This window comes from Typopeltis vanoorti, chromosome 25 (genome assembly GCF_054136105.1).
Source record: "Typopeltis vanoorti isolate ZY-2024b chromosome 25, IOZ_Tvanoo_1.0, whole genome shotgun sequence".
Classification (NCBI taxonomy): Eukaryota; Metazoa; Arthropoda; class Arachnida; order Uropygi; family Thelyphonidae; genus Typopeltis; species Typopeltis vanoorti.
Window position 1 is genome coordinate 29,236,216 of NC_143573.1, and position 25,409 is coordinate 29,261,624.

General features: G+C 35.4%; 1 protein-coding gene across 1 annotated transcript in view; it reads right to left on the reverse strand.

The window, feature by feature from the left end:
• Positions 1-256: 256 nt before the first annotated feature.
• The window catches only part of Sulf1 (Extracellular sulfatase Sulf1), a 223,635-nt gene continuing 198,482 nt past the window's right edge, over positions 257-25,409 (reverse strand). The window contains exons 18-20 of the mRNA XM_090414246.1: positions 17,070-17,187; positions 7,561-7,624; positions 257-2,872 (exon numbers count right to left, since the gene is read on the reverse strand). Of these exons, the coding sequence (XP_090270372.1) occupies positions 2,788-2,872; positions 7,561-7,624; positions 17,070-17,187 (267 nt within the window). The 3' untranslated portion in view covers positions 257-2,787. The remainder of the gene's footprint in view (positions 2,873-7,560; positions 7,625-17,069; positions 17,188-25,409) is intronic.

Here is a 25,409-nt window from a genome sequence, read left to right on the forward strand (position 1 = left end):
AGCAAGATTTAAAACAGCTTGAGAACTACCATGCAAACAAAATGGCATGTATCCTCATCAGTTTCATGTGCTCCAAAATAATAGCAATGTCTTTTGCAGGCATGCGAGAATGAACATTTACTTTCTTGTGAGAAATGGGATAGAAATTTTTTTGCTGTCAGGTGATGCTATGACCATAATTAACTATGCTAACTCCTGGTATGCAGCCAGTTTTCCTGCACCTTTATTTGCTGCTTATATCAGTGGTCAATTCATATTTAGTTTTTTTTTTTGTTTTTTTTTTTGCGAGTTCTGAAATTACTTCAGAAGGATATTTCACTGTTTACAGTGGACCTTATTGAACAATATTCCAACTAAAAATAGCAATCCTAAGAATAGGATTTTGAAATGTAATGTTGATATATTTTCTCAAGAGATTACCAATTTTGCATAGACTACCAATTTTGCATTATAAAGTGGATGAAATTTTGTTCATATTTGTTTCACTTTTAATGTGAATATTTCATGTCATTCTAGCAGGTAAGTATTGTTTATTTGGATGATTAACAAATATCTATTATTATTATTTTTAATATTGATGACTAATTCTTTGTGAAGATATATATATATACAGAGCTATGGGTACTATATCAGTAAGATGTAAAATTATGTTTAACTTTTTATGATCTAGTTATAATTTTTATAACTAGATAATTAATCACCTAGTTATAAAAATTATTCAGCACAGAGATTTCTCTTTAATACAAGAATAATCAGAGAAATATAAGTCTACATCATCAAAATGCTTAGTAATTATGGGGCAGAATTACTGTGCTTGCTTATATATTACTAGCATCCTGGTGTGAATAAATCCTAGGATAAGTAGCTACTGCTAAAGTTACCATACACACTATATATACCAATTAAACAACCATTTTGAGAGACTGCATACAGATAACAGCTGTGAAGAAACATACTATTAGCTATAACAAATTAGGTTCCCATAAAAGTAGAAATACAGTATTAGAATCTAGATTCTGTATAATTTAGAATCTGCAAGTGAAAAAATGCACCCAATAAGCAAAACCACCTTCAATTCCCTTTGTTTTTTAAGGCGGTGTCAAGGATTTTTCTACATTTAACCGCTACAGTATTGAGGATAAGATGATAAGATCCAGCCCTTCTTTCAAAGTACATAAATTTCTACAATATGATTGAAACCGAATGGTATTTTATCATAAACTCTTATGGCAATTATTTTTACAAACTATCTTTACTATTAACATATGGTAATGACAATCATCTTACACTGCAAGTATCTTAAATTCATGAACACTTCATAAATATTTTGTGCGACTAATTGCCAGATACCAGTAAAAAAATCAGATATTTTTATTGTATACGTCTGCACAGTTAGCCTAGTGGCTTTGCGCTTTGCAACTATATGCCTGGGGAAGGAGTGTCCTAGGTTCGATTCCCATCGGCAACAAGAGGACTCAAGAAAGGATTTTCCTCAACCATAGCCAAGTTAGCTGGTCTTGGGCGTAGACAGCAGAGTTTTTCTCCCTAGTTTAGCTGGGGTTTTTCATTCCGGAAACAGGCAAACTGGCCCCGTGAACGCACACGGATACAGTCAGGAATACCTAAAACGATCCCTCCAGCCATAGGTCTGAATTGTCAGCTATACCGGTCCCAAGCCTGAATAAAAAGGGGGGGGGGTTGAGGTGGTACCGTACCTCCCTGTAATAGGGACTCACGGCAGTTGAATCACCATACAAAATAAATAAATTGTATACATGTTAGGGCTGCAAAAAATTACTGAAAAAAACTGGTCCCCAGCTATGTAAAGTTTGAGAAATTATATACACAGTATTATGTTAAACCAAAAATCTGATGCAAAGTTAATAACATTCTTACTAAATTATTATCAGATTTAAATTACCTGCTGATTTATGAGAATGTGATATTCTCCTGTCATATTTACAATTTTCATTAATGTGGAATTCCAGTGTAACATGAATAGCTGGCCAGACAGAACTTGAAATATTACTTTGACTGCATCTGAATCAGCTTTTCAACATTTTCTGACATCAAATGGCAGTGTTATTTTAGTGGCAGTAATGCTTTAATATAAGACTTAAATTTAAGGGTGTGAAATGCTACAGGTGTGTAAACATAGGAAATCATAAATGCTATGCATTTATGATTTAAAACAGATATTTTAACCAAACCGTTGCAGCACCTTTTCTATACCCTTTGAAACATTCCTTACAGCCTATGATTTAATGCTAAAAATAAATTAAAATGCATAGTGATTACATATAATGGGATAAAATTATTTTCCTTGAGTTGAACTTAACTTTTTTTTTTAGTTATACACACACCAATTGAACAATAGGTGAAGGTCAATAGGTCAACAACAAGTCACAAGCTTGCATGATTTAATTTCAAAATGAAATGTACTTTTGTACACAAAGATGATCTTTATGATACCCTGTTCTTCAACACAAGCATAACAAGCTTACCGAAGCAAAGCAGAAAAAATAAAATGTATTCTTCCTTTTCACATCCACTACTGTTCCACTGGTTTGTATGTTCTGAGAAAGCAACCCAAGAAGTATAACAGGTTCTTAATTTGTTGTACAGTCAATTATATGGCAATTGGTGCAGTCATGTTAAAACACATGTTCTGCTTATTCGTGTTTCTAACTTCAGCTTAATAATCTGCCACATGCATTGCTCATCCTGAAGATGCCCCTTCTCTACAATTTCTGGAATATTTATATACTTTGTGTGGTCACCTCTGAATTAAAAGTATTGCCAGGGGGTATAATCTTTGTTTGTCCATGGCTGTCTGCTAGCATGTTGCTGATGGTGTTGCTTCCTCCAGTGCCTTCAGTGGTAAAAATAAATAAAAAATAAATGTTTAAAAAAATTATACATATGTATAGACATAGATTTTTGCCCTATTTATTGCAAAAAGAAAAGTAGATAACATACTAACTTTTTTTAAAAACTAAAGATCATAAAATTTTGAATAAATATATATATTTTTGGATATAATGCTTATTTGCATAAAAAGTAAACACTGCAAACTGTTTATGTTTTGATTACAAATCTGTCCAGTTAAATGCATAATGCTTATTATGCATACTTAAGCCAAATAGTTTCTTGGAGTTGCTCATTTTCTAATACATTTTATAATGGTTAAATACCCCCCCCCCTCCCTCTCTCTGCCAAATATTCTTCAGAAACTTGCAATTTTTAAATTTGCTGGCTCTTGAAGATGCTTCCCACATGCAGTCATAAATATTATACAATGTAATATATGCTGCAATGTATATATCTGTGTTCCCATGTTGAACTTTCTTGAATCAAGAAAGTGTAACTGAATGTGTAAGTTAAAACATATTTTAAACATTTTATTTTTACTCACTGACATAACAAAAACAGAAGGACTTAGAGATCAAGAGCCTGACCTGGTCACAAAATGAAACAATAAAGTATATGGAATATCACAGTCACAAGTGTTATAAATGGGTTTACTTATACTTGAAATATTTTAATTACAGTATTTGCATTTTTGTGTGTGTGTTTCTTCAAGAAACAAATGAAATGTGTTTATTTATGCTATAAATGTATTAATATATCAATATATAAGCAAATCACCAGGTACATGTAAGATGTTCATACTACCAATGCGTGCATGTGTATGTGCATATATGTATCTTTAATGCCATGAAAACACTTAGCCAGTAATTCTGGACAGTAAGGTCTGTCCCGATAACTGCATATGCAATTAAGCATTATAGTCTGCATTTATAAAGAATAATAAAATTTCAAAAGCACAAAGCAGTAAGGACAGGCCACACTTGAAGGCATGCAGTATAATATCAATGATAATATTTAATCTAATGAAAATTGAACTATAACACAATTTTATAATTATTCAAAACCTGTCTAAAGCATTAATATAAAATCAAACAACCTGTTGCATGCGCATTCCAAGAATTGTTAAATGTTTAACAAAGGTTTTAGTGAGTGAAAAAAAAATGCAAACTGCTACCCTTAAATTAATAATTTGGCTTTGAAATGCTGATAATATTTTTATTGTCTAGCTAAACAGCCAACTTCAATTCCCAGACTTCATTAGTCATCACCATCCCAGAATCCATTTCATAACTGAACAGGAACCTGACAATCATCTTTTATTCTGTACGTATCAAAAATGCACTGATTCATACCAGAATATACATGCATGAAGAATCACATGGGGGGCTAGTTTTTTCCCCACTTCTTCATGTACTGAAAAATTTCTTATCAATCTTATAGAACCCATTAGTAATGGGTTCTATAAGATTGATAAGGTCAAGGTCTTCCTAGACACCTATCATTAGGCAGGCGTGTGACTAAGGTCTTCCTAGACACCTTAGTCACACGCCTGCCTAATGATACACTTACCTTCACCGTATACAGAAAACCCACACACAGGCAGATACATTCACAAACTCTCCCACCACCACCCCTCTCAACAATATGGCATTATTAAAACTCTTACCAAGAGAGCCCACAATCTTTGTTCCAGTGGAACCGCCCTCACTACTGAGCTTAACCACATACACAGCACTTTCCTCTCCAATGGCTACAGCAATCACAGTATCAAAAAAATAATCAACTCCTCCCCCATTCCCCGTCAACAACATTTTAAAAATGCCATCACCATACCCTACATCCGTGGCACATCCGAAAAAATAGCCAAGATACTAAAACAGTACACCCTACACACAGCATATAAGCCCCACCGCAAACTCTACCCTTATCCGTTCTACGAAAGATCAGCTCCCTCCTCTCTCTCTGCCTGGAGTTTACAAAGTACCCTGTTCCTGTAAGCTGGCGTACTTTGGACAGACAGGCAGATCAGCATCCATCCGTCTAGAGGAACACAAGTCTTACATCTTCAAACACAACTATGGCCATTCAGGCTTGGCTGACCATGTTTTGGACACCACCCACAGGGTATCATGGAAGAAAACCACCATGCTCCACCACAGCAAATTCAAGAAAGAGAGACTTTTCTTAGAAGCAGCAGCAGCTCTCAAAAACCAACCAAATCTCAATAAATATGGTTGCATTAAGCTTCCGAAGATTTGGGAAACACTCATCACCAGAGTTCCCACCTTACATTCCAGGCCACCTACTACTGCCCTTAGAGGGCGCTCTACCTAGATAGGACTTTAGTGTCACCCACGTGGTTGGGCTTAGTATTGTTTGTTATTTGTGTATATGTTACATTAATTGTTTTTGTAATCCCCGTAGATATCCTAGTGACTAGGACGAAATATAGGAAGTATTAAATTCTATTTTAATTCTTTTTGAGTGTTGTAAAAAATCCATTAAACCTCCTACATGATGTCCTCACAGCACTTAAGCCTCTACACACGTACCATCAGCAACAATTAAGTTATCCGTTCATCCTCTTGCTTTTTAAATAGTAGGAGGAAAAAAAATCTTTAGTTAATAAGCAGGCAAAAGGAAATCTAATGTCATCTCAATCTGATTTGGCTTTTCTTATCATGCTAGTCACCCTTTTTGCCTGTTCTTTGAATTGTTCATGGGCAGGCTGATCACCTTTTTCTTTATATGTCATGTATGTTTTGTTTTTTTCCCCCAGCTCCTACTTGGTTTATCTTCTTGACTGAATATGCAGTCTGATACTGTTTCTCTCAGACAATTCATTACCATATCCCATGCATTGACATTTTCCTTTGTCATTTCTTATGCCATGGCATGCCTCTCAAGTTTGTTATAACTGCTGGCTTTGTAGTTCCACACAGTTCTATAAATTCCCCTTCTTAAGTGAGAAGACCACATGTTTAGCAACCTCTCAGGACAAGACTGAGGTAATTTTTCCTGTTCAGAGGCAGAGTGGTTACCTTGGTTCCAGCACTCAAATTCTAGGTCTATCACATGATGTTTCAGATAATTATCCTTTAGTAACTGAATAACTATTTGCATCTTGACATGTACCCTTTCCTCCTTCTAATCTATGTTGCTGCAGTTAAACTGCACCATAATAATGGCTTGGCCAACTCATTATCCCAATCTGTGGATATATCATGGCATCCACTTTCTGTATACTCCCTCCACACACACACATACACAGACCCTGCCACCTATAACAGCAATCAAATATATTATGTGCTTGCCTCAATTTCACACCAAATAAACCATCATCTTCAGTTCCTAAAATCCTCTTACCTGCTACGTTTGCTGGTTGCATTTCTTAGGCTATCAATAATACCTCCTCCCATCCTGTTTCCTCAGTCTTCTCTGAAAACAAAATACTCTTTACATGCTATTCATATTATCATCTTCAATCAACCAGGTCTCACTGACCAATGCCAAAAATTCCCCTTTATTTCTGATGCTTCTGGCATTTGTATAAATGCATCTCAACATCCCTTTGGACCCACAATTACCCTTGCATGATGTAATTACCAATGCATTTAGAATTTGAAAACTTTGGAACTGCATGTAGTATTGTATGCTCATTTGTCTCAGGGGAGGACAGACCCACACTTGACTGTATCCACCCCACACTTCTAGTTTCTCTGATTTTGTGCTTTCAACCTCTCACCTCCAAAATTATACAATATCAGTGGTTTCAAACTCAGGGCTATCTATTTAGCCATATTCCATGCTTGCAGGCTGACCAGAAATTTTCTTGATATATTTACTATAGGATTTGGCAAAGAAATGGCAGTCCGGTGAAACCTGCAAATTTAATACTCCTACTTGACAATTATTCTACATGTATTTTATGAAATTACATGTCTTCAGAAATTCAAATGTAGCAGTAATGAGTTTCTTTCTTCTCAACCTTTTTATATACCCACAGTGCTACACCTACTCAGGTTTGTTAAGCTCACTATTTCTGCATGCACTCACTCACACTTGTTTTTAACCCAATGCAGAAAAATATTTTAGAATTTTGAATAATACAAGTCAAAAAAGTTTTGAGATGTATATATCTCATACCTTAAAAATATAATGAATATGTATTGATAAATTAATTCTGATAACTGATGTTATCAGAATTAATTTTATAATTTTAATTAAATAACTGATGAGTTTATTAATGACTGCAGTCCTTAGTTAACATTTTTAATGTAATCAGTAATCGATAAATAGTATTGGCACATGTCTGTGAAGTCGCAGGACAGTGTTGTCATCAAATTTTGCTTAAAGAAATAACCAACTAATTCTAATTAGGAATTAGATTGTAAATTTTTTTTCAACAAACAATTAAGTTTTAACCATCCTGCTGGCCATGATGTATTTAGAGATCAACCAAAACATGGATGTAAAGTATGTCACTGAGACACTGTTGAAATAACATAAGATGGTTGATACATTTCATTCATCATAACCAGCTAGGTGATTAATGAAAGACTGCTTTAGACAGGTTTTAATGAATACATATTTTTAGTAATGAATATATTTAAGAATTTGGGAATTAATATTTTAAACTTAGAAAGAAAAATAGTGTCATGCTTGACAAGCACACGTAAAGTAACACACCTGAAGGGATGGACAGGTGTTGGTGTGTCTGTCTTGAAAGCAGAGTGAGCAGAGGCTCGCTGTGCTATAAAGCAAAGTTAACGATTATAGTATGCAAATTTATTAAAACAGAACTTTTTTTTAAAAAAATGTAAAATTTAAATTTTTTTTAAAATAACAATAAAATTAAGATAATTAAGGACTAGAAAAACTTAGTTTTTAATTAAACCACCATTAAACAATTTCAATTCACCAACTAAAAATAAGTAAATACTATTATTGCACAAATCTAACCAATTGTCTGCAGATTAAATTAGTAACTGCCAATTTAGCAGGTGCAAGTGAGGGTTACCAATTTTGAAAGTGTACATGTGTCTGACCTAGAAATTCTGGATCCCTTTGATAAATGATTATATTCAAACGACTTGCCTGGTTGGCTGAGTTGTAGTATATTCCTCTCCAGGCTGTGGGTTTGAATCCCACGGTGGATATGGATGTTTGGGAATGTCTTTAGGTGGAAGATGAATTTTATCACTCAGTGCGAGACCACAGCCCAGCTTACTGGAAGTCAGAAGTAGTTCAGAAAAAGTTCTACGCTCGATTTCTACAACAGAGTTTTTAGAATGTGTAGAAAAATAAATAAAAAAAATTTTAACATACCCATAGTACTAAGGAACTATAGGTTTACAACCTCCTGTGGGTGGAAGTCAAAAACTTTTCAGTGACTGATATTTGTCTGACTATTATATACAAGATGCTATTATTATTATTATTTTTGTTTTTAATGAGAAAATGTCAAAAGAAATTAAAATATACACAAAGCAATATTAATCTAAAAATTCAGCACAATGATATATTTATATTTTAAATTATTTCTTCAGCTTTACAGCAAACAAAATTTGTTTGTATTATCTCAGCAAACATAAGTTTTAATGAGTCACTACTTAAGAGATGTCCAAGCACTGAATTTATTGGTGCTACTAATGAAAAATAGTTATCATAATCATTAAAAAAAAAAAATTGAGTATTTGTTTATGTAACTCTCACCCACAAAAGGTGGTAAACTAATAGTAGTATATTAATACTCTGGATCAGCTCATGGCTTTTTTGTTATATATATATTTAAAAATATAAAGAACTTGTAGATCAGTCAGTATTGACTATGTCTTTTGGTTGAAAAGACCTGGGTTCAAATCCAATCTAGGATGTTTGTAAATTGCAAAGAACCTTTATCAGTTTTTCAAGTAGAGGTGAGTTAGCCAGTCTCATACAGAGGTTACAGGGTTTCAGAATCTAGAAACTCAGGATTTTCATCCTGCAAAAGGCAAACCAGTTAGGACACACACAATTTACAAACATAGCAGACAATGCAGATTGGATTAACTACCTATCATATGCAATAAACAGGTTTCTAAGAGATGTCAAATTACTTAAATCGATTGGCTGTAGCTTGCCATTGAGCCTAACATGAAATGGAGGATGGAATTCCCCCCCCCCCATATAATCGAATCCTGCTCTAGAACCCAAATATGGAACTTTTCAAGTCACTTCAGGCCTTCAACAGCAATAATTACAAGCTTGCAGTACAGTGTATGCACAATTTTAGATTAGTGCTAAAACACATTTCAAAATGATTTCAGAAAATAACATCAATGTCATCCACCTATGAATTTAGATGCCATTTGGTTTCACTCTTGTCCTAGTGCCTCTTAGTTTCTGTTTTCAATCCTTTTGACTTGTTAAAAATAACATCTATAATGAATTTTATTAAGAAATTCAAAGCCCATAGAACCTAACCTAAAAGTGAGTGAAATTTCTGTATAGAGGTTGGCAATCCTAGTACTGATGAAACCTGAATAATCAAATTAATTTTGTGCTGATATGCCCACAAAATTAATGACAGCAAAAGTTGTTTCTTACCATGAAAGTGAAAACTAACTAATGGAATAGGTTTTTCTTTCATATATATGGAACAGCCAGTTCTAAAACTGCAAGCATTATTCTGTGCTTCACAGATAGTTCACTAGTGCTCGTTATTATTAATGATTTAACAATGATAATCTCTCCTACCCAGAAACATGAAAACTATACAACAGACTTAACCAAAGCAGGAAGTATTTAGTCAGATTGTCAAGATGGACTCGACAGAAGGAAAAGTGCAATGGCAACAAAACATATTTGGAATTAGAAGTTGTTGCACTGATTCCTTAAATAAAAAACAAGACTTAACTAGAGAATTAGTTAACAAAAATATAAAGATAAATGCATATCAAGTAAAAAAGAAAGGTAAAAATAAATGAAACAATTATAATAAGATAAAGAAAGAGTTAATGTGAGGATTTTCAAAAATGAATGTGTATGCAGATGATACCACCTTGCTAGCAGAATGCAAAGAAGATTTGGAGCAACTTATTATGAAAGTTAAAGAAGAAAGTGCTAAATAAGGTCTTAAACTTAACCTCAAAAAGACAATTATGGTAACATGTGAACTTAATGATTTTGAAGTAGATGGGGAGAAAATTGAAGCAGTTAACAATTTTGCTCCTAGGATTCCGAATTAATAAAGATGGTTATTGTACTGAAGTAGTTAGAAACAGATTATTACTCAGAAAGAAAGCAACGACAAATTTAAGCAAGATCTTTAAAGATCTTAGCCTCCCAACAAAAATCAGAATCGTGAAAGCAATGGTATTCCCTGTGGTACTGTATGGATGTGAAAGTTGCACCCTGTGAAAGAGTGAAGATAGATGCATTTTAATTATGGGTTTGGAGAGGCTTACTAAGAATAGCATAGACTGCAAAGCAAACCAATAAATCAGTGATAGACAGAATAAAGCCAGATTGCTCCCTCGAAGCTATGATCATCAAGCAAAAATTGTCACACTTCGGACATGTTATGCAAGCAAATGACAGTCTAGAGAAGATGATGATGCTTGCTAAAGTTGAAGGAAGCAGGAGAAGAGAAAGACCAAGAATTAGATGGGTGGATGGAATTAAAGAAGCAACTGGAATATGCTTGGAAATTCTGAAAGATATGGCCAGGGACAGATCTGAATGGAGAATGTATGTTCATAGAATCACCAGGAGTCATAAACGACTCGATGGAACATAACAATCTGAAAGATATTTGGGACAAAAATAGAAATGCAAAATATAGATACAGAATACAGACAAAACCCAAAAGGAGATTTTTATTATATATATATAAAATTTTATTTACACATTTTCTTTCATACATGTATTAATAATTAAATACTATTTATATAAAATTTATTTAATAATACTGCATAGAGATTTAAATGCAAGAATTGGAAACAACTTAAAACTAAAAATATGACAAACATTCAACGAAATGATTGAAAACTCAAATGGAATAAGATTTAATTTTATGGATAATGAACTTAGAATAAATAATATATTTAAATAATAATCACAAGAATCAAGATAAAGTAATATGGAGAAATAATATAGGATTATTTCTCCATATAGTTTGGATTATATGGAGAAATATCTTTTACACACTCATAGATTATATAATCAGAAATATAATGAAACCAGATGAAATATTGGATATTAGAGTTCAAAATATTTGCAGTAATAAGAATGATACAGATTACTGGTAAGAAAATTTGACAACAAAATAAAATGAAAGAAATGTAAAAGAAATTCAAAGAAATAAATTTCAAGTAGAATAGTGTAAGAGTATGATAACAAAAGAGGCTAAAAGGATAATTTCAACAAAATATTTACAATGAGGAAGATATAAGCTCCTGTTTGGTAAAATTTAAAAAAAAAATGAAGCAGCATTTGAGCTTCACGACAAAAACAAACTAGAAAAACAAACCAGGACGACATCAGGTAACACCGAATCCAGTGGGGGCTAGAGGAGATAATGATAGGTATAGAAGCAGTGACATTATGCTTTATACTAATGCCAGGAGTATCCAAAATAAAGGAGATGAATTGGCAGCACTGATAGCATCAGCCTGGCCAAAGATTATTCGGATTTCTGAGACGTGGTTGATGGAAGATGATATAATAACAGGAATTAAAGTAGTAGGGTATAGCATTTTTCAGCAGGATAGGAAAGGAAAATGTGGTGGAGTACTGCTTATGATGAGACTTATGTCCTCTAAGAGTGGAGGCTTTAGAAGGCAGCAACACTAATGGTTTTGAAAGCATATGGTGTGAGGTAGAAGTGGCCAAGACAGGATATTTAGTGGGATGTTGCTACAAACCAAGGAGCACAGAGGGGTGGGGAGCAGGAGATGTTTAGGCAGTTGAGCTTATCAAATGCAAGAAGAATGATTGTTATGGGAGATTTTAACTACAGCAGTATAAGCTGGGAAGAAGAAAATGCATGTAGTAATAAAGGAATGGAATTTCTAAAATTCTTGAGGGACAAATATCTTAGGCAACATGTAATAGAGAGAACAAGAGTTTTGGATTTGGTCATAGCATCAGAAGAGCTGTAAGTGAGATGACATCTCTCACCAGTTGAAGAGAATGACCATGTGGTTTTGACTTGGAAGATGAATAGACATTCAGGAGTATCAAAAAAAAAAAAGGGGGACGTATGTTGAATTATAAGGCAGGTGATTATAATAGTCTTAGATATCAACTAGGGGCAGTTCCATTGTGAGCGGAATTGGAAGGCCAGAATATCATTAATGCTTGGGAAATTTTGAAGGAATATTTGTTAGCAGCAATAGTAAGCTGTATTCCACAAGTGAAGAAGCAGATGCAATTTGGTATAAAGTGGATGACAAACAATATCAAACAGCAACTGCAGTTGAAAAAGAGATATAAGAAGAGGGCAGATACACAAAGAATATAAGATGCAGGCCAGGAGAGTGACTGGTATGGTGAGGAAGACAAAACTGGAAGAGATTGGCACTAAGATCCAAAGAAAATCCTAGGGAATTTTCTAGCTATGTGGCCAGTAGGAGGAGAAATGATAGTGGAAGAATGACATTTGAGATAAAAATGGGAATAGAGTGACTGATGGAGATGACATAGTGGAGTTGTTCAATGAGCACTTTCTTGGAGTATTTCATCCTGGAGAAGAAGGTTTTAACACTAGAGAATAGGGCAGGTTCAGGGTTTAGAGGTGCAAGAGGAGAGTGTGTTCCAAACACCGAGTACTCTGGATGTCAGTAAAACTGTGGAACTGGAAGGCATTTCACATGGGTTTTGAGAGAATGCTCAAGAAATGACAGCTCCATTGACCTGGCTCTTCAATAAGTCTGGCTGTGGGAAAGGTACCCAAGGAATGGAAAGAAGGTAAGATAGTGCCATTGCACAAAAGGCAGTAGCAGACTGGAAGTGTCTAATTATAGGCCAGTTCATGTGTCATCAGTAGTTGTTAAGTCTTGGAGAAATTAATGAGGGACTATATACAGTGTTGGGCAGATGAGGATGATTTTATTGTGAGAATCAATACGGATTTGTTAAGGGGCACTCTTGCTTTAGTAATAACGACTGCCTTTTTATAATAAAAGTGACAAGAGCAGTTGATAAGGGATAGGTATATACTGCCATTTTTTTGGATTTTGCAAAGGCATTTGACAGGATGCCACATGATAAGCTGATATTTAAGTAGCAGCACATGGATTTAAATATCAGGTTAGTCAACTGGATTCAGGATTAGCTGTCTGATAGGTATCAGAGAGTTGTGTATGGTGGGGCAATATCAAGGAAGCAGAAGGTTACAAGTGGGGTTCCATAGGGCTCAGTGCTAGGAGCTGTATTGTTCAACCTCTATATCAATGACATTGTCAATGGATATTGACAATGTCATTGATATAGAGGATATTCAGCTGTTTGCAGATGATGTAAAGCTGGGAGGGGTTTATCAGTAATAGTGCAGATGTGGCTTCCAGGGATGGAAGCCACATCTGCACTATATCACCTCTCCTTCTATCCACCAAACTCTACTAGACAGGTGGGAAAATGAATGGGGGAGGTGTCGGTTTAATGCAGCAAAATGTAAAGTCTTGAAGTTTGGGATCCATTGATGTGAGGCTGCATACTTGATTTGAAGAGCTGTACTGGAGGAAGTAGGGGAGACAAGATCTCGGGGTGATGATTGATAGAAAACTGAAATTCAGGGAGCATATTGCAAAGGTGGTGAAGGTAACCCAGAGGATTGCTGCAATACTGAGAAGGATGCTGACCTGCAGAGATAAGAGTTATCATTCCGTTGTATAAGACTCTGATCAATCAGATCACACTTAAACTATTGTTCTCAAATTTCGTCCCCAGGATTTGTAGGGGATAAATAACTGTGGAAAGGGTACCGAGGCAGAGATGGTTTCAGGAACTGTTAGTTTTGAGGATCAGTTGAGGGAATGTGGACTGCAGAGTTTAGTGGATAGAAGGAGAGGTGATATGATCGAGACTTAAACTGTTGAGAGGCAGTTACAGGGTGGACATTAGAGAGTTCTTTTGCTTGGTGGAACAGCAGGAAGGAGCAATGACAAGGGGGCCATCCCTGGAAGTTACGAAAGGAAGCTGTGAGCAAGAGGGCGAGGAGTGGTTTCTTTGCATGGAGGGTGGTTGAACCGTGGAATGCATTGCCTGAGTGAGTGGTGAGAGCAACAACAGTCAATGAGTTTAAGGAGTGGTATGATAGACTGTTTCCTAAGGACCTCTCTCAATGAGTCTCTTGACTCCATGGAGGCCTGAATAATAATAATAAAATGTAAAACAATGTATAATGCAGCAAAATCCAAGAAGAAATAAATATGTGAAATTAAAGGGGGGGAAAAGTATTTAATGTACATTTACAGGATAAAACTGATATAGCCAAATAAGAATATAAAAGAATTAGAAATAAGAGAAACAACAAAATAAGATGTCAAAATCTTGGGATGATTATTCTAAATAGAATATAATTTTTGTTATTATACAGCAGCAAAATTTGGGCAATAAACAAACAAGAAATAAAAAAGTGAAATGAGATTCATGAGAAGAACAAAATACACATTAAAAAAAAAAGGAATGAAGATATTTTAAAAGAACTAAAAATAAAATCTATATAAGAACAATTACAAGCAAAATTGGATAGAACATAAACTGAATGGCCAACACCCAATATCCTAAACAATTAATACAATATAAACCAACTGGAAAGAGTAAGCCAGGTAGACCTTAAAAGAGGATATTAGTGGATAGTTATTTTTATTCATTATTAATATCTTTAATATCTATATCTTACCTCTACAGAGTCAGAGACTCTGTCATGGGAGCTACACACTATTGCACACAATGCTTATCCAACCATGTTTTAAACTGATTCAATGTGTCGACATTCACACTCAGACAATGCATTCCACTCTCCATGCAAAGAACCTTCTCCTCACTCCTCTGCTAACACCCTCCTTATACAGTTTTCCAGCAATGGCTTCTTGTTCCCCTCCCCTCATTCTATGAAAAATCTCTTCCACATCAACTGGATAACAACCCATGACTAGCTCATGTCTCAATCATATCCCCCCCCCCCCTCCTCTCGTATTCATGAGGCTTTGCAATTTACATTCTCTCAATCTGTCCTCATACTCCACACTCCAAAGACCATCTTTGTGAATCTTCTCTGGACCCTTTGTAACATATCCTCTTCACCATGAAAACCTGGTGATCTGTGCAATAATCAGAATGGAACAGACCAATATAGTGCATATCTGTAATTAGTATTATGATGATAATTTATATGTAGTACACAAATAAATATGGAAATGATTCAGAATCAAAGAAAAGAAATACAGTACATCAATTATAGAAGAACAAACCATGAGGAATTTATTTTACAAATTATATGGAAGCAAAAAATTACTTCAAAAAATTTATTTAATTCAGTTCATTTGTCAATCAATAATCTCAAAACTGAAAAATAGGAAATCAGTTGAAATTGACTAATTACATTTAAATGAAATGGTCAATATGTTTTAAGATATTGAACTAATCTTTAAGAAAAGAAAGATCCTCAATAAATGGAAGATAAATATTGAAATATTAATGTTTAGGAAAGAAATAAAATCTGAAGCTAAAAATTATCAAAGAATTATATATATATATATATATATATATATATAATGTAATACACACACACACACACACACACACACACACACACCTGTGTGGAAAGTTAAAAATATACACAAAAATTACCAAAAATAAAATTTGAATAATATCTTAGCAGCCAAGTGGTTATATACCTGCTCTCCAACCAACAGTCTACAGTAAATGAAAGATACCAAGAATTATATACTTGGTTTAATCCTTTATCTAAGTATAAAGAAGAAGTATTGCATCTAAAGTATTTTCAGGACTAGGGCAACTCATATATAGAAGCTCATGACTTTACATCACTTGCCTTAGTATCCCATAATGCAAAGCACATATCCTTGATGCTATGCATTATGGATTGAAATTCAATAAAGGTCAAAACCTAGACCAGTTTCGACTTTTATTAAGATCTCATCAGTGGGAACGAGAAGCGGTTCTTTTAGAAGAGGTTCTAAAAAGAACTGGGTGATAGACTGAGTCCTTGACTCTTTATCCCGTCATCTTAATGAAGAGAATCTGTGTGAATGGGGTGTTATTGAGCTAAAAGTCCTAGTCATGGCTGAGTAACGGCATTGGCCGAGCCTCAGTTAAAGCTTTATTGGCTACAGCATTGCCATCCGCTACCCTGGAAGTCCTAAAAAGGACTGGGTGGTAGAAGCAGAGGGGATACTAAAGTTGAAGAAATGTAGAAGTCATATAAGAGTAGCCAAAAGGTTTCACAACTTATTAAAATACTCTGGATTAGAGATAGTTGTTGGAAGTTTTTCCCACTTGGTTAATACTATAAATTAAAGATACCAAGAAATTATATACTTGGTTTATCCAACTGTATTTGCTTACACTTGGACATGTATAATGCATAGTATAACATGTTCATAAGGATATGTGCTTTACATTATGGAATACTAAGGCAAGTAGTGTGAAGTCATGAGCTTCTATATACGAGTTGCCCCAGATTATTGAAAATACTTCAGGTGCAAACTTTGTTTGCTAACACTTGGATAAAGGATTAAACCAAAAGAGAAACAATGCCCACCAAACTACGTTAGCTCAATTCTTTCTTAAGAAGTAGAATAATAAATTTATATTCTGAATATGTTTTATTGTCTTTCAGCTTCATGGTTTTCCTTTAACTAGGCCCTGAGATATACCATAATTCTTTAAAAAAAAAAAAAAAATTAAGGGTCAAAAAGGAAATTTGAGGAATGAATTATACTTTTTCCTATAGGTTATTATATTCGATAAGTGTATTTTCGATTAATGTGTCTGTTTTAAAGAACACATTAGGCGCATTAATCGAGGGATTGCTGTATACAACATTTTGATAATCAATATATATGACATTATGAGAGTTAATCTCTGGTCACTATTAGTTTGTCAATCTTCTTCAGACTATTCCATTATTTGCTTATCATTTGCTATTCAAGTAAGAAATTAAAATCGTTCTGTTATGAGGTTCTCACCATCAGGTTTATAACGTAAAGTGCACTCTCGACCACCTTTGCAGCTCCTTAGCCTGTTCAATTGTTGTCTTAATTCTTCTAATATTCCATAGTCAAGATCATATACTGCATTTCTTAGCTAAAAAAAATAAAATAAAAATTCTTAATTTAACAGAAGTTAATTAAAATATATGCATGCATATAATAATTTAATGGCATTATCTCATAACATTTCAAGAACAAAAAACTATGATATGTTAGGAATTTAAGATGCCTGATATTTCACTAGATTTTAAAACCATCATCTCTGAAGCACCAAGAACAGGACACTAAAATGTAATTTGTGTGTGTTGGGCCCTACCAAAATTTTGGTAAATTAATACATGATCATTCTCCAATCAACACACCTCCCCTGATGGTATCACCAGATCTACTGTTTCAGATAATTACCTCTTAGTAGCTGCAGAAATTTTATTTCCGTTTATTTACAACTACATCAGTTATATATATTCCCTTGTTGGCATCTATTTCATCTATATTGTGAATGGTTATGTAAAATTGTTGATTTTTTTTTAATCTGTTTTGTTGTGTTTTTGCATTAGAAAATGAGCATTATAGTGTATTAGTGTAGATTTGTGTTTTTAGAGTATTTAGTGTCTTTATAACATTTTTATTGTGATATTGTCGGCATGGCACCAATGTGACAAACAATGGCAGCAAAGACCACATTGTTTGGCGATTTGAATTTGCAGGATTTTATTCAGTGCAGCATGTACAGAATGTATTCATTGAGAAAATTAAGGAATATGTGGAAGAAAATTGAAACTAGAGAGAAAGAGAGAGAAAGTGTTTCAAAAGTGAGTGTCTGTTAGGTGACAAGAACACAGCAAATACAGACTGTAAGATCGAAAATGATGTTATTAATGTTGAACATGCAGCTGTAGAAACAGAGAATGAAATAGGCATTAATAAAGAAATAGTTCACTTTAATGTTATCCTTCGTAGGACAAAGTGCAAAGTTATAAAAATTGCAGAAGCAGCAAGAGATTAGCAGGCCTGAAAATAGAAAACAGGTGGTATAAAGGAATAATAAAGACCGACCGAACAAACAAAAAAAGCAAGTTCAGGAGAAAATTATGTACAGAGACTCAATGATCAGGAGAGTACTTAACGAAAGTGACAAAATCCTGTTTCCAGGGAATGGGGGGTACTGCTTATGATAGCAGATGAATTGCAGCAAAAATTCAGGATATTAGTCATCCCATCGAAATGCAAAAAAAAAAAGGTAAGTCAAAGGAAATTATTGTCTTGGTTGGTACAAATGATTTGAGAAGCAAGAAGTATTCTATGAGGGAGGATTAAAGGAGTTGTTAGAAGAGGCAAAACTAAAGAGTAAGGTGAAGATTGTAAGTCTATTATAGAAGTGAACTGACGAGGAGGGCATTGATAGCTGAGCCTATATGTAGATTGTGCAGAAGGAATAATGTGGGATTTGTTAATCTGTGGTCTGTGTTTGACAGAAAGAAGGATTTGCACAATGCTGATGGACTGCATCTAAATGGTTTTGGTGTTAGGTATCTGGAGAGAGCTTTGTTCACCAAGCATGCTGAAGCCCAAATTCAAGAAAACCTAATTAGGATAGAAGCAAGTTAGTTTGTATGAAGGCACCCAAAATATTGAATAGGGTAGTCAATTCAGGAAGTAAAGGTGGGCAAGAGATGCTGCAGTTTCTATATACTAATACCAGAAGTATCAGGAACAAGAGGAAGGAGTTTTTGGCATTGGTTAATGCAACCTCGCCAAAAGTTATAGGCTTGACTAACAGCAAATGACGTAGTTACAGGGACAGAATGTGAAGGGTTCAGTATTTTCAGGGAAGATAGAAAACAACAGGATGGGGGGGAGGTACTGCTGATGATAGCAGATGAATTACAGCAAAAAAGAATAAGAGATAGGTGGGAGGGTGGTTCGTTTGAAGCAGTCTGGTGTGAGATCAAGGCCACTAAGACAAAATGCATGGTTGGTTGTTGCTATAAGCCAGAGTTCCATGGATGATATGGAAGACATGCATTGCCAAATTAGTACAAAGCACAGGTCGAGTGATTATTATGGGGCCTTCAACTATGAAGATACAGACTAGAAGGAAGGAAGATCACATGGAAGGAAACAAAAAGAATTTATACACTTGCTAAGAGATAATTACTTAAGTGAGCATGTAATGGAGGGGACTAGGGTGGGAGAGTATTGGACCTGGTCATAGGATCAGAAGAGCTATCCATAACCAAGGTGACCACATTGCCTTTAATTGGTGAAAGTGATCATGTGGTTTTGACTTGGGAGTTCCACATATATCTATATGTGGAACTACAAGGCAGGTGATTATGACAAGCATTGGAAGAAGCTTAAATCTGTGCCATGGCATAAAACACTGCAGGGTAGTAGTGCATGGGATATAGTATTGTGTACCTAGAGTAAGGAGGGTTAATGAGGTAGGAGTTAGATGGATGAGTAATATCATTAAACACGAGGTGCAGAAGAAGAAAATGCTGTGGAAGATATATAAAGAGAAAGGTGACCAGCAAACTCATGAACAGTACAAGGCTCAGGCAAGAAAAGTGACCAAGCATGGCAGGGAAGGCAAAATCACATGAGAAGAATCTAGTGAAAAAGGCCAAAGGTAATCCCAAAGAGTTATTTCATTATGTGGCAAGAAAGAGGAAGAATGACTATGGAAGATTAACCTTAATGATTGATGATGGTCAGAGGGAGATAGAAGTAGATAAAATAGTTAAGTTATTGAGCAACCACTTTATCATCCTAGTGAGGTTACTGCTTTAATCTACGTGACAGACACTAATGTGGGAACAGATGTGGACGAATTGGAGGTTCTTAGGATATTGCAGAATCTCAATGTAAATACACTTGTGGGATTGGATGGGATATCAGCTAGGGTTTTGCTAGAATGTGAAAGGAAAATTGACAATGCATTAGGCTCTTTAATTTAAGTCTCAGCACTGGTAGAGTTCTAAGGGAGTGGAAAGAGGGCACAATAATTCCCTTGCAAAAGGGAGGTTCTAAGGCTGCAGTAGCAAATTATAGACAAATCAGTATCTCAGCCATGGTGGTCAAAGGACTAGAAAAATTGGTAAAAAAAAAAAGAGAATTCAAGAATGGGTAGATAAAAATATGATACTGCATGAGGGTCAACATGGATTTGTGAAGGGTTGGTCATGCCTTAGTAATTTACTAACTTTTTATAATAGAGTAACAGCTGAGTTTGATAAAGGAATGGCTACACAATGATTTTGCAAAGGTTTGACAGAATACCACATGGAACTTGGTTACACAAATTAGGGCAAATGAGGGATGGATATGACACTGGTCAAGTGGATGGCTGCTGGATAGATATCAAAAAGTGTTATATGGAGAGAGACAGAATCAAGGCAAAAACAGGTGACTAGTAGTGTGCCACAAGGTTCAGTGCTGGGACTATTGCTGTTTAATTTGTACATAAATGATATAGAAAATAACCTGAAAGGAAATATTCAGTTGTTTGCTGATGATGCAAAATTAGGTAGAAAAATAGTTAATCAAGGCGATGCAGAGAGCTTGCAAGACTATTTCAATTGTTGTCGGTTGAATGTCGAGAAATGTCAAGTTATGCACTTTGGAATAGATTACAAGCTGTGTATTGCATTGATGACACTGTACTCCAAGAAATAGATGAAGCTAGAGATTTGGGGGGTGGTGGTAGACAGAGTTAAAAGTTAAATGATATATTGCTAAGGCTCAGAATAAGTAACAAAAGAAGTGCAAAAATGTAGAGATGAAGATAAAGGTGATTAAGCCCATAAGATTACTTGGCTATTGAAGAACAATTAACATTAACAAGTAGAGATAAGGAAGTTATTCCTCTTTATAAGGCCTTGATATGCCCACATCTGGATTACTGGGTTAAAGTCTGGTCTCCCTGGGTTTCTTGGGAATGAGGAAGCGGTAGAGAGAATTCAGAGGTGAGTGACCAAGATGGTGAGTGGTCTGTGGAATGTTCTCTGTGAGGATAGATTGAAGGTTTGTAGATTGCAAAAGTTGGTCAATAGGAGAAAAGAGTGGATATGATAGAAACATTTAAGCTGCTTAAAGGATTTTATAGGATACATGCAGGGGAAATGTTTCAGCACTTGCTAGAGGGACCAGAACAAGTCGTCATCCCTGGAAGTTGAATAAAGATGTGGTTAAGTAGGGGTGTGGGGACTAGATTTTTTGCTTGGAGAGTTGTGAATGAGTGGAAGGGGTTGCCAGAGTCAGTTGTGAGTGCTTTGTCTGTTAATGGGTTCAAGAAGAGGTATGATAGATTGTGTGGATAGATTGGGTCTCTTGTGATGAGTCTTTGGACTCCATGGAAGTGCCCCTGTATGTCCATCCCATGTCTGCTTTCTGTTGGTCTTCTACTCTTCTGGATGCAATTCTTCTATAATCATCAATCCCTCCCATCCTGTTTCCTCTGTCCTGTATAAAAATAAACCCAGGAAATTTTCATCTCTATAATAATTATATGGTATGATAGGCATTGTGCAGATAATGGTTTTTGTGTACCTCCTTTGATGAGTCTTTGCACTCCATGGAGATGCTTAGATAATAATAATAAATTTATATTATTATATTAAATCCATAAACAAATATCCTTTGAAATAATCAAAAGCATTAGAAATTGGAGAAAGTGATCTGACAATTTTCATCTGGGATGGGGGGGGTAGTCATACACTGCTTGGAAAGAAGTCAATGCAAACCCCAATGGGCAAGGTGCATCAAGTCACATGTTTGTTGCTGGTGTAAATTGGATAATACGATGCTCACAAGTCAGTGCAACTGTTTCCTGGTGAAAGAGCTGTGAGTATGGAACTGGCAAAGTTTGAAAGAGACTGTGATATGATCCTATGTTGCAAGGCTATCTGTTTGGAAAATTGTTGACAAACTGTGCCATTCCTGGTCAGCAGTCATATCATACTGAGATGGAAGTGAGGGGAGTCAACTGCAGTGGACAATCCATCACACTCACTAAACATGACCACAGAATGCTATGAAGATAATATGTTAAAACCACTATTCATTGGCCAATATGTTGCATGTGGAATTCTCGGCACTGACTAGAACACACATCTGCACAAAAAAATTCAGAAGCAAGGCTCACAACATGGGGTTGCAATGGTAGGACTGAAATATGCAAGTCCCAGATTACCCAAACCAATATACAGCATTGTCTTTAGTGCAAAGAGCACATATAGGGAACATGGAAACTTGGAAAGCTGTTATAGAGTGACAAATCACACTACACCCTCTACTGAGCAGATGGGCAGGTGTGGGTGTAGCAGATGCCTAGTAAATATCTCTTACCAGAGTGCATAACCCCAACTATTAAATTCAGAGGTGGCAGTATGGTCCTTTTTTTTTCCCTAGTTTGGCCTCGAAGCTCTGTTTGTGGTGCCACGAACATAGAACTCCGAGAGGTATCTGAACATTCTGGACAGTGCAGTGCTTCCTACTTTGTGGCCTTTCTACAGAACTCACCATTGTCTCTATCAGCAAGACAATGCACCATGTCATAAGGCTGCTGCTGTGGTAACTACATGGTTTGTGGACATGAATGTCACCACACTTGATTGTCTTCCAATCTCGACCCTACTGAACATCTGTGGGATCAACTGGAGTGTTGAACGCGGTCAAGGGACATCTGCCTCACAACAATCCCACAGGATTAGATGCCCACAGGAAGAATGGTCCACAATTCCCATTGATCACTATCACACGCTTGTGGAAAGTATGCCTTATAGCAGGGATTTTCAACCTATGGTATGCGTACCACTGGTGGTACATGAGCCACTGCCTTACTGGTACATCAAATATCTTGAATTAAATATAGTGGTATGCCACTGGAAAAGGTTGAGAACCCCTGTCTTAGGTTTCTGCAGTTATCACAGTAAAAGGGGATCCTACATCTTAAGGTAGGCACTATGGTTGTCTGTTGACTTCTTTCCAAGCAGTGTAGTTCTTTTGGTATATGACAAGTAAAAGGAAAGAATGACTCTGGAAGGATAACCTTAATAAATGTTGATAGTAGGGAGGTGACAGAAGCTGAAAAAATAGACAGTACCCAACTTATATAAAAATTATGTTCTGCAAGCTTTATGTAACTCAAATTTTACATAAGTTGGATTTAATTCCCTTGCCTATTAATCAGACCCTATTGGTTATGTGTTTACAGTGCAGTAATATGTTTTTTAAAGCTTATTTCTGTACGTTTCATTCATAGGATGCACACACAAATTATATTTCAGTATGTAATTATTAATGCAGAGTAATATAATAAAGTATAAATAATATAAAAAAAATTATTTCATTTGGACATTCAGCGTTAAAATTATTAAAAGATGACTAAACAGCAGCTTTTTTTTTCCTTCTCTTCATAAAGCTAAAACATCATTTATTTCTCTTTGAACCTTTAAACACCATGAGGCATTAGGATCTACCCTCTAATTGTGTTGCCAACCTTCATTGACATTAGAAACGTCTTTACTGGTGTTATCCAGAAATATGTCATGAAACTGTTACGTTATAGAATCACATTCAAGAGTGCTGTATATGCATATAGCAAGGGAGAACTTTTATAGTAAATACATTTTGAATGCTCTGTGACATGAAAATTAACTTTGAAAACTTCTAAATATGCAGCAAGATACATTGTGTACCTGATAGAAAATCCTTTAAAAGATAATTATTAGATAAGTGCCAGATAATTTAATTTTTTTTTTCTTTATAATTTTAATTTTCAGCTCCAGATCAGTTTTGATGTGTTTATGCATGAGTCCACTTTTTCTGCTTTTGTTCCTTTTTCCAGTCATGATTGTACTACAGGGTACACTACTTCAGGTACACAAAGCTGTCTGCCTTGCGGATGATCAATGTTGGGTGGCATCAGAGTAAGGTGCATGTGATAAGTCAACTTTTTATTTTATAATTTGAATTTCTTTTTCATGGCCCTTTCAGAATAATTTGCATAAGCCAAATTTACATAAGCTGGGGATTGTTTGTAGTTGAGTTAGTGATTATTTTGTGAGGGTGTATTATTTGGGTGAAGATAGATACTGCAGTGGAAATAAAGACAGAAAAGCTGGAAGTACTGATAGTGGAAAATCTAAATGTGAATACAAACATGGCAGGAATTAGATTGGATGTTCACCCTTGTGTTATGAGAATGTGCAGGGGAATGGACAGTGTCTCTAACCAGGCTGTTTAAGTCTCAGGTAAACTTGTCTTTTTCTATTCAACCAGGCTGTTTAAGACAAGGTTCACGACATAAATGAGTCTTGAAGACAGAGGTAGCAAATTATATTCGGTATCACAGGAGTAGGTAAGGTACTGGAGAAGTTGATCAATGGCAGAATTCAGGAACAGGCTGATTAGAATATGATAATTCAAAGCAACATAGCCTAGTGAAATATAGATCTGATCTTAGTAATCTACTCACTCTCTATATTAAGTGACTGCTGAGTTAAATAAAGGACTTTGTAAAGTTGTAAAGGAAAAAAATGTTTTTAAATTGAAATATAGTTGGGTTTTTGTCTCAAATTGTGCTACAGTTGCGCTTCAGTTGGATACAAGTGTTCCTTCAGTGGTGTTGTTGAAACTTTGCTGTTTATATTGTGTTTTCACTACTTGTTTGTTGCACTGCTTCAGCGTCTAAAGATGTCGTTCACAAAGAGATGTACGTCAGCAGCATGGATGAGTTCTGTACGAAAGTCTAGCTCTACCTTGGATTTTTCCAAATGGATGTGTTGCAAAAACTGTTATATGTATGATCTAAGGAATGTTGAGGATCTGTGGACTGTTTGGCTAAATGAGAAGAATGAAAGCGTTAATGTATGTGAGAAGTGTCTAGATAGATTAGAGCGACTGGGAATGGAAGCAAACGTTGAGACCGTAGCGGAAGAGCTTCGGCAGGAGTTCATGAAAATGAAAAGCGACCTTCTCCTGCAAGAGGAATTGGAAGTGCTCAGTAAGGAGGTTCAGGATATGAAGACTGATTTAAATGTGTTGAATAGAGAAATTAGGACTATGGAGATTACTTTAGCTGAAGTAACTAAAACAGGTTTAAGTAAGTTGAAAGTTTATTTTTCACTTGGTTAGAGTATAATAAATTTAGTTTAATCTTTTATCCAAGTGTGAGCAAACAGAGTTTGTGCCTGAAAGTATCTTCAAGACTGGGGTAAGGTGGTACAACACCAGGGCACTCCTTGCAAAGGTGGAGCAAGCTACCGACACTCCTATGTCAGTATCTCCCATAATGCAAAACACATCTCCTTG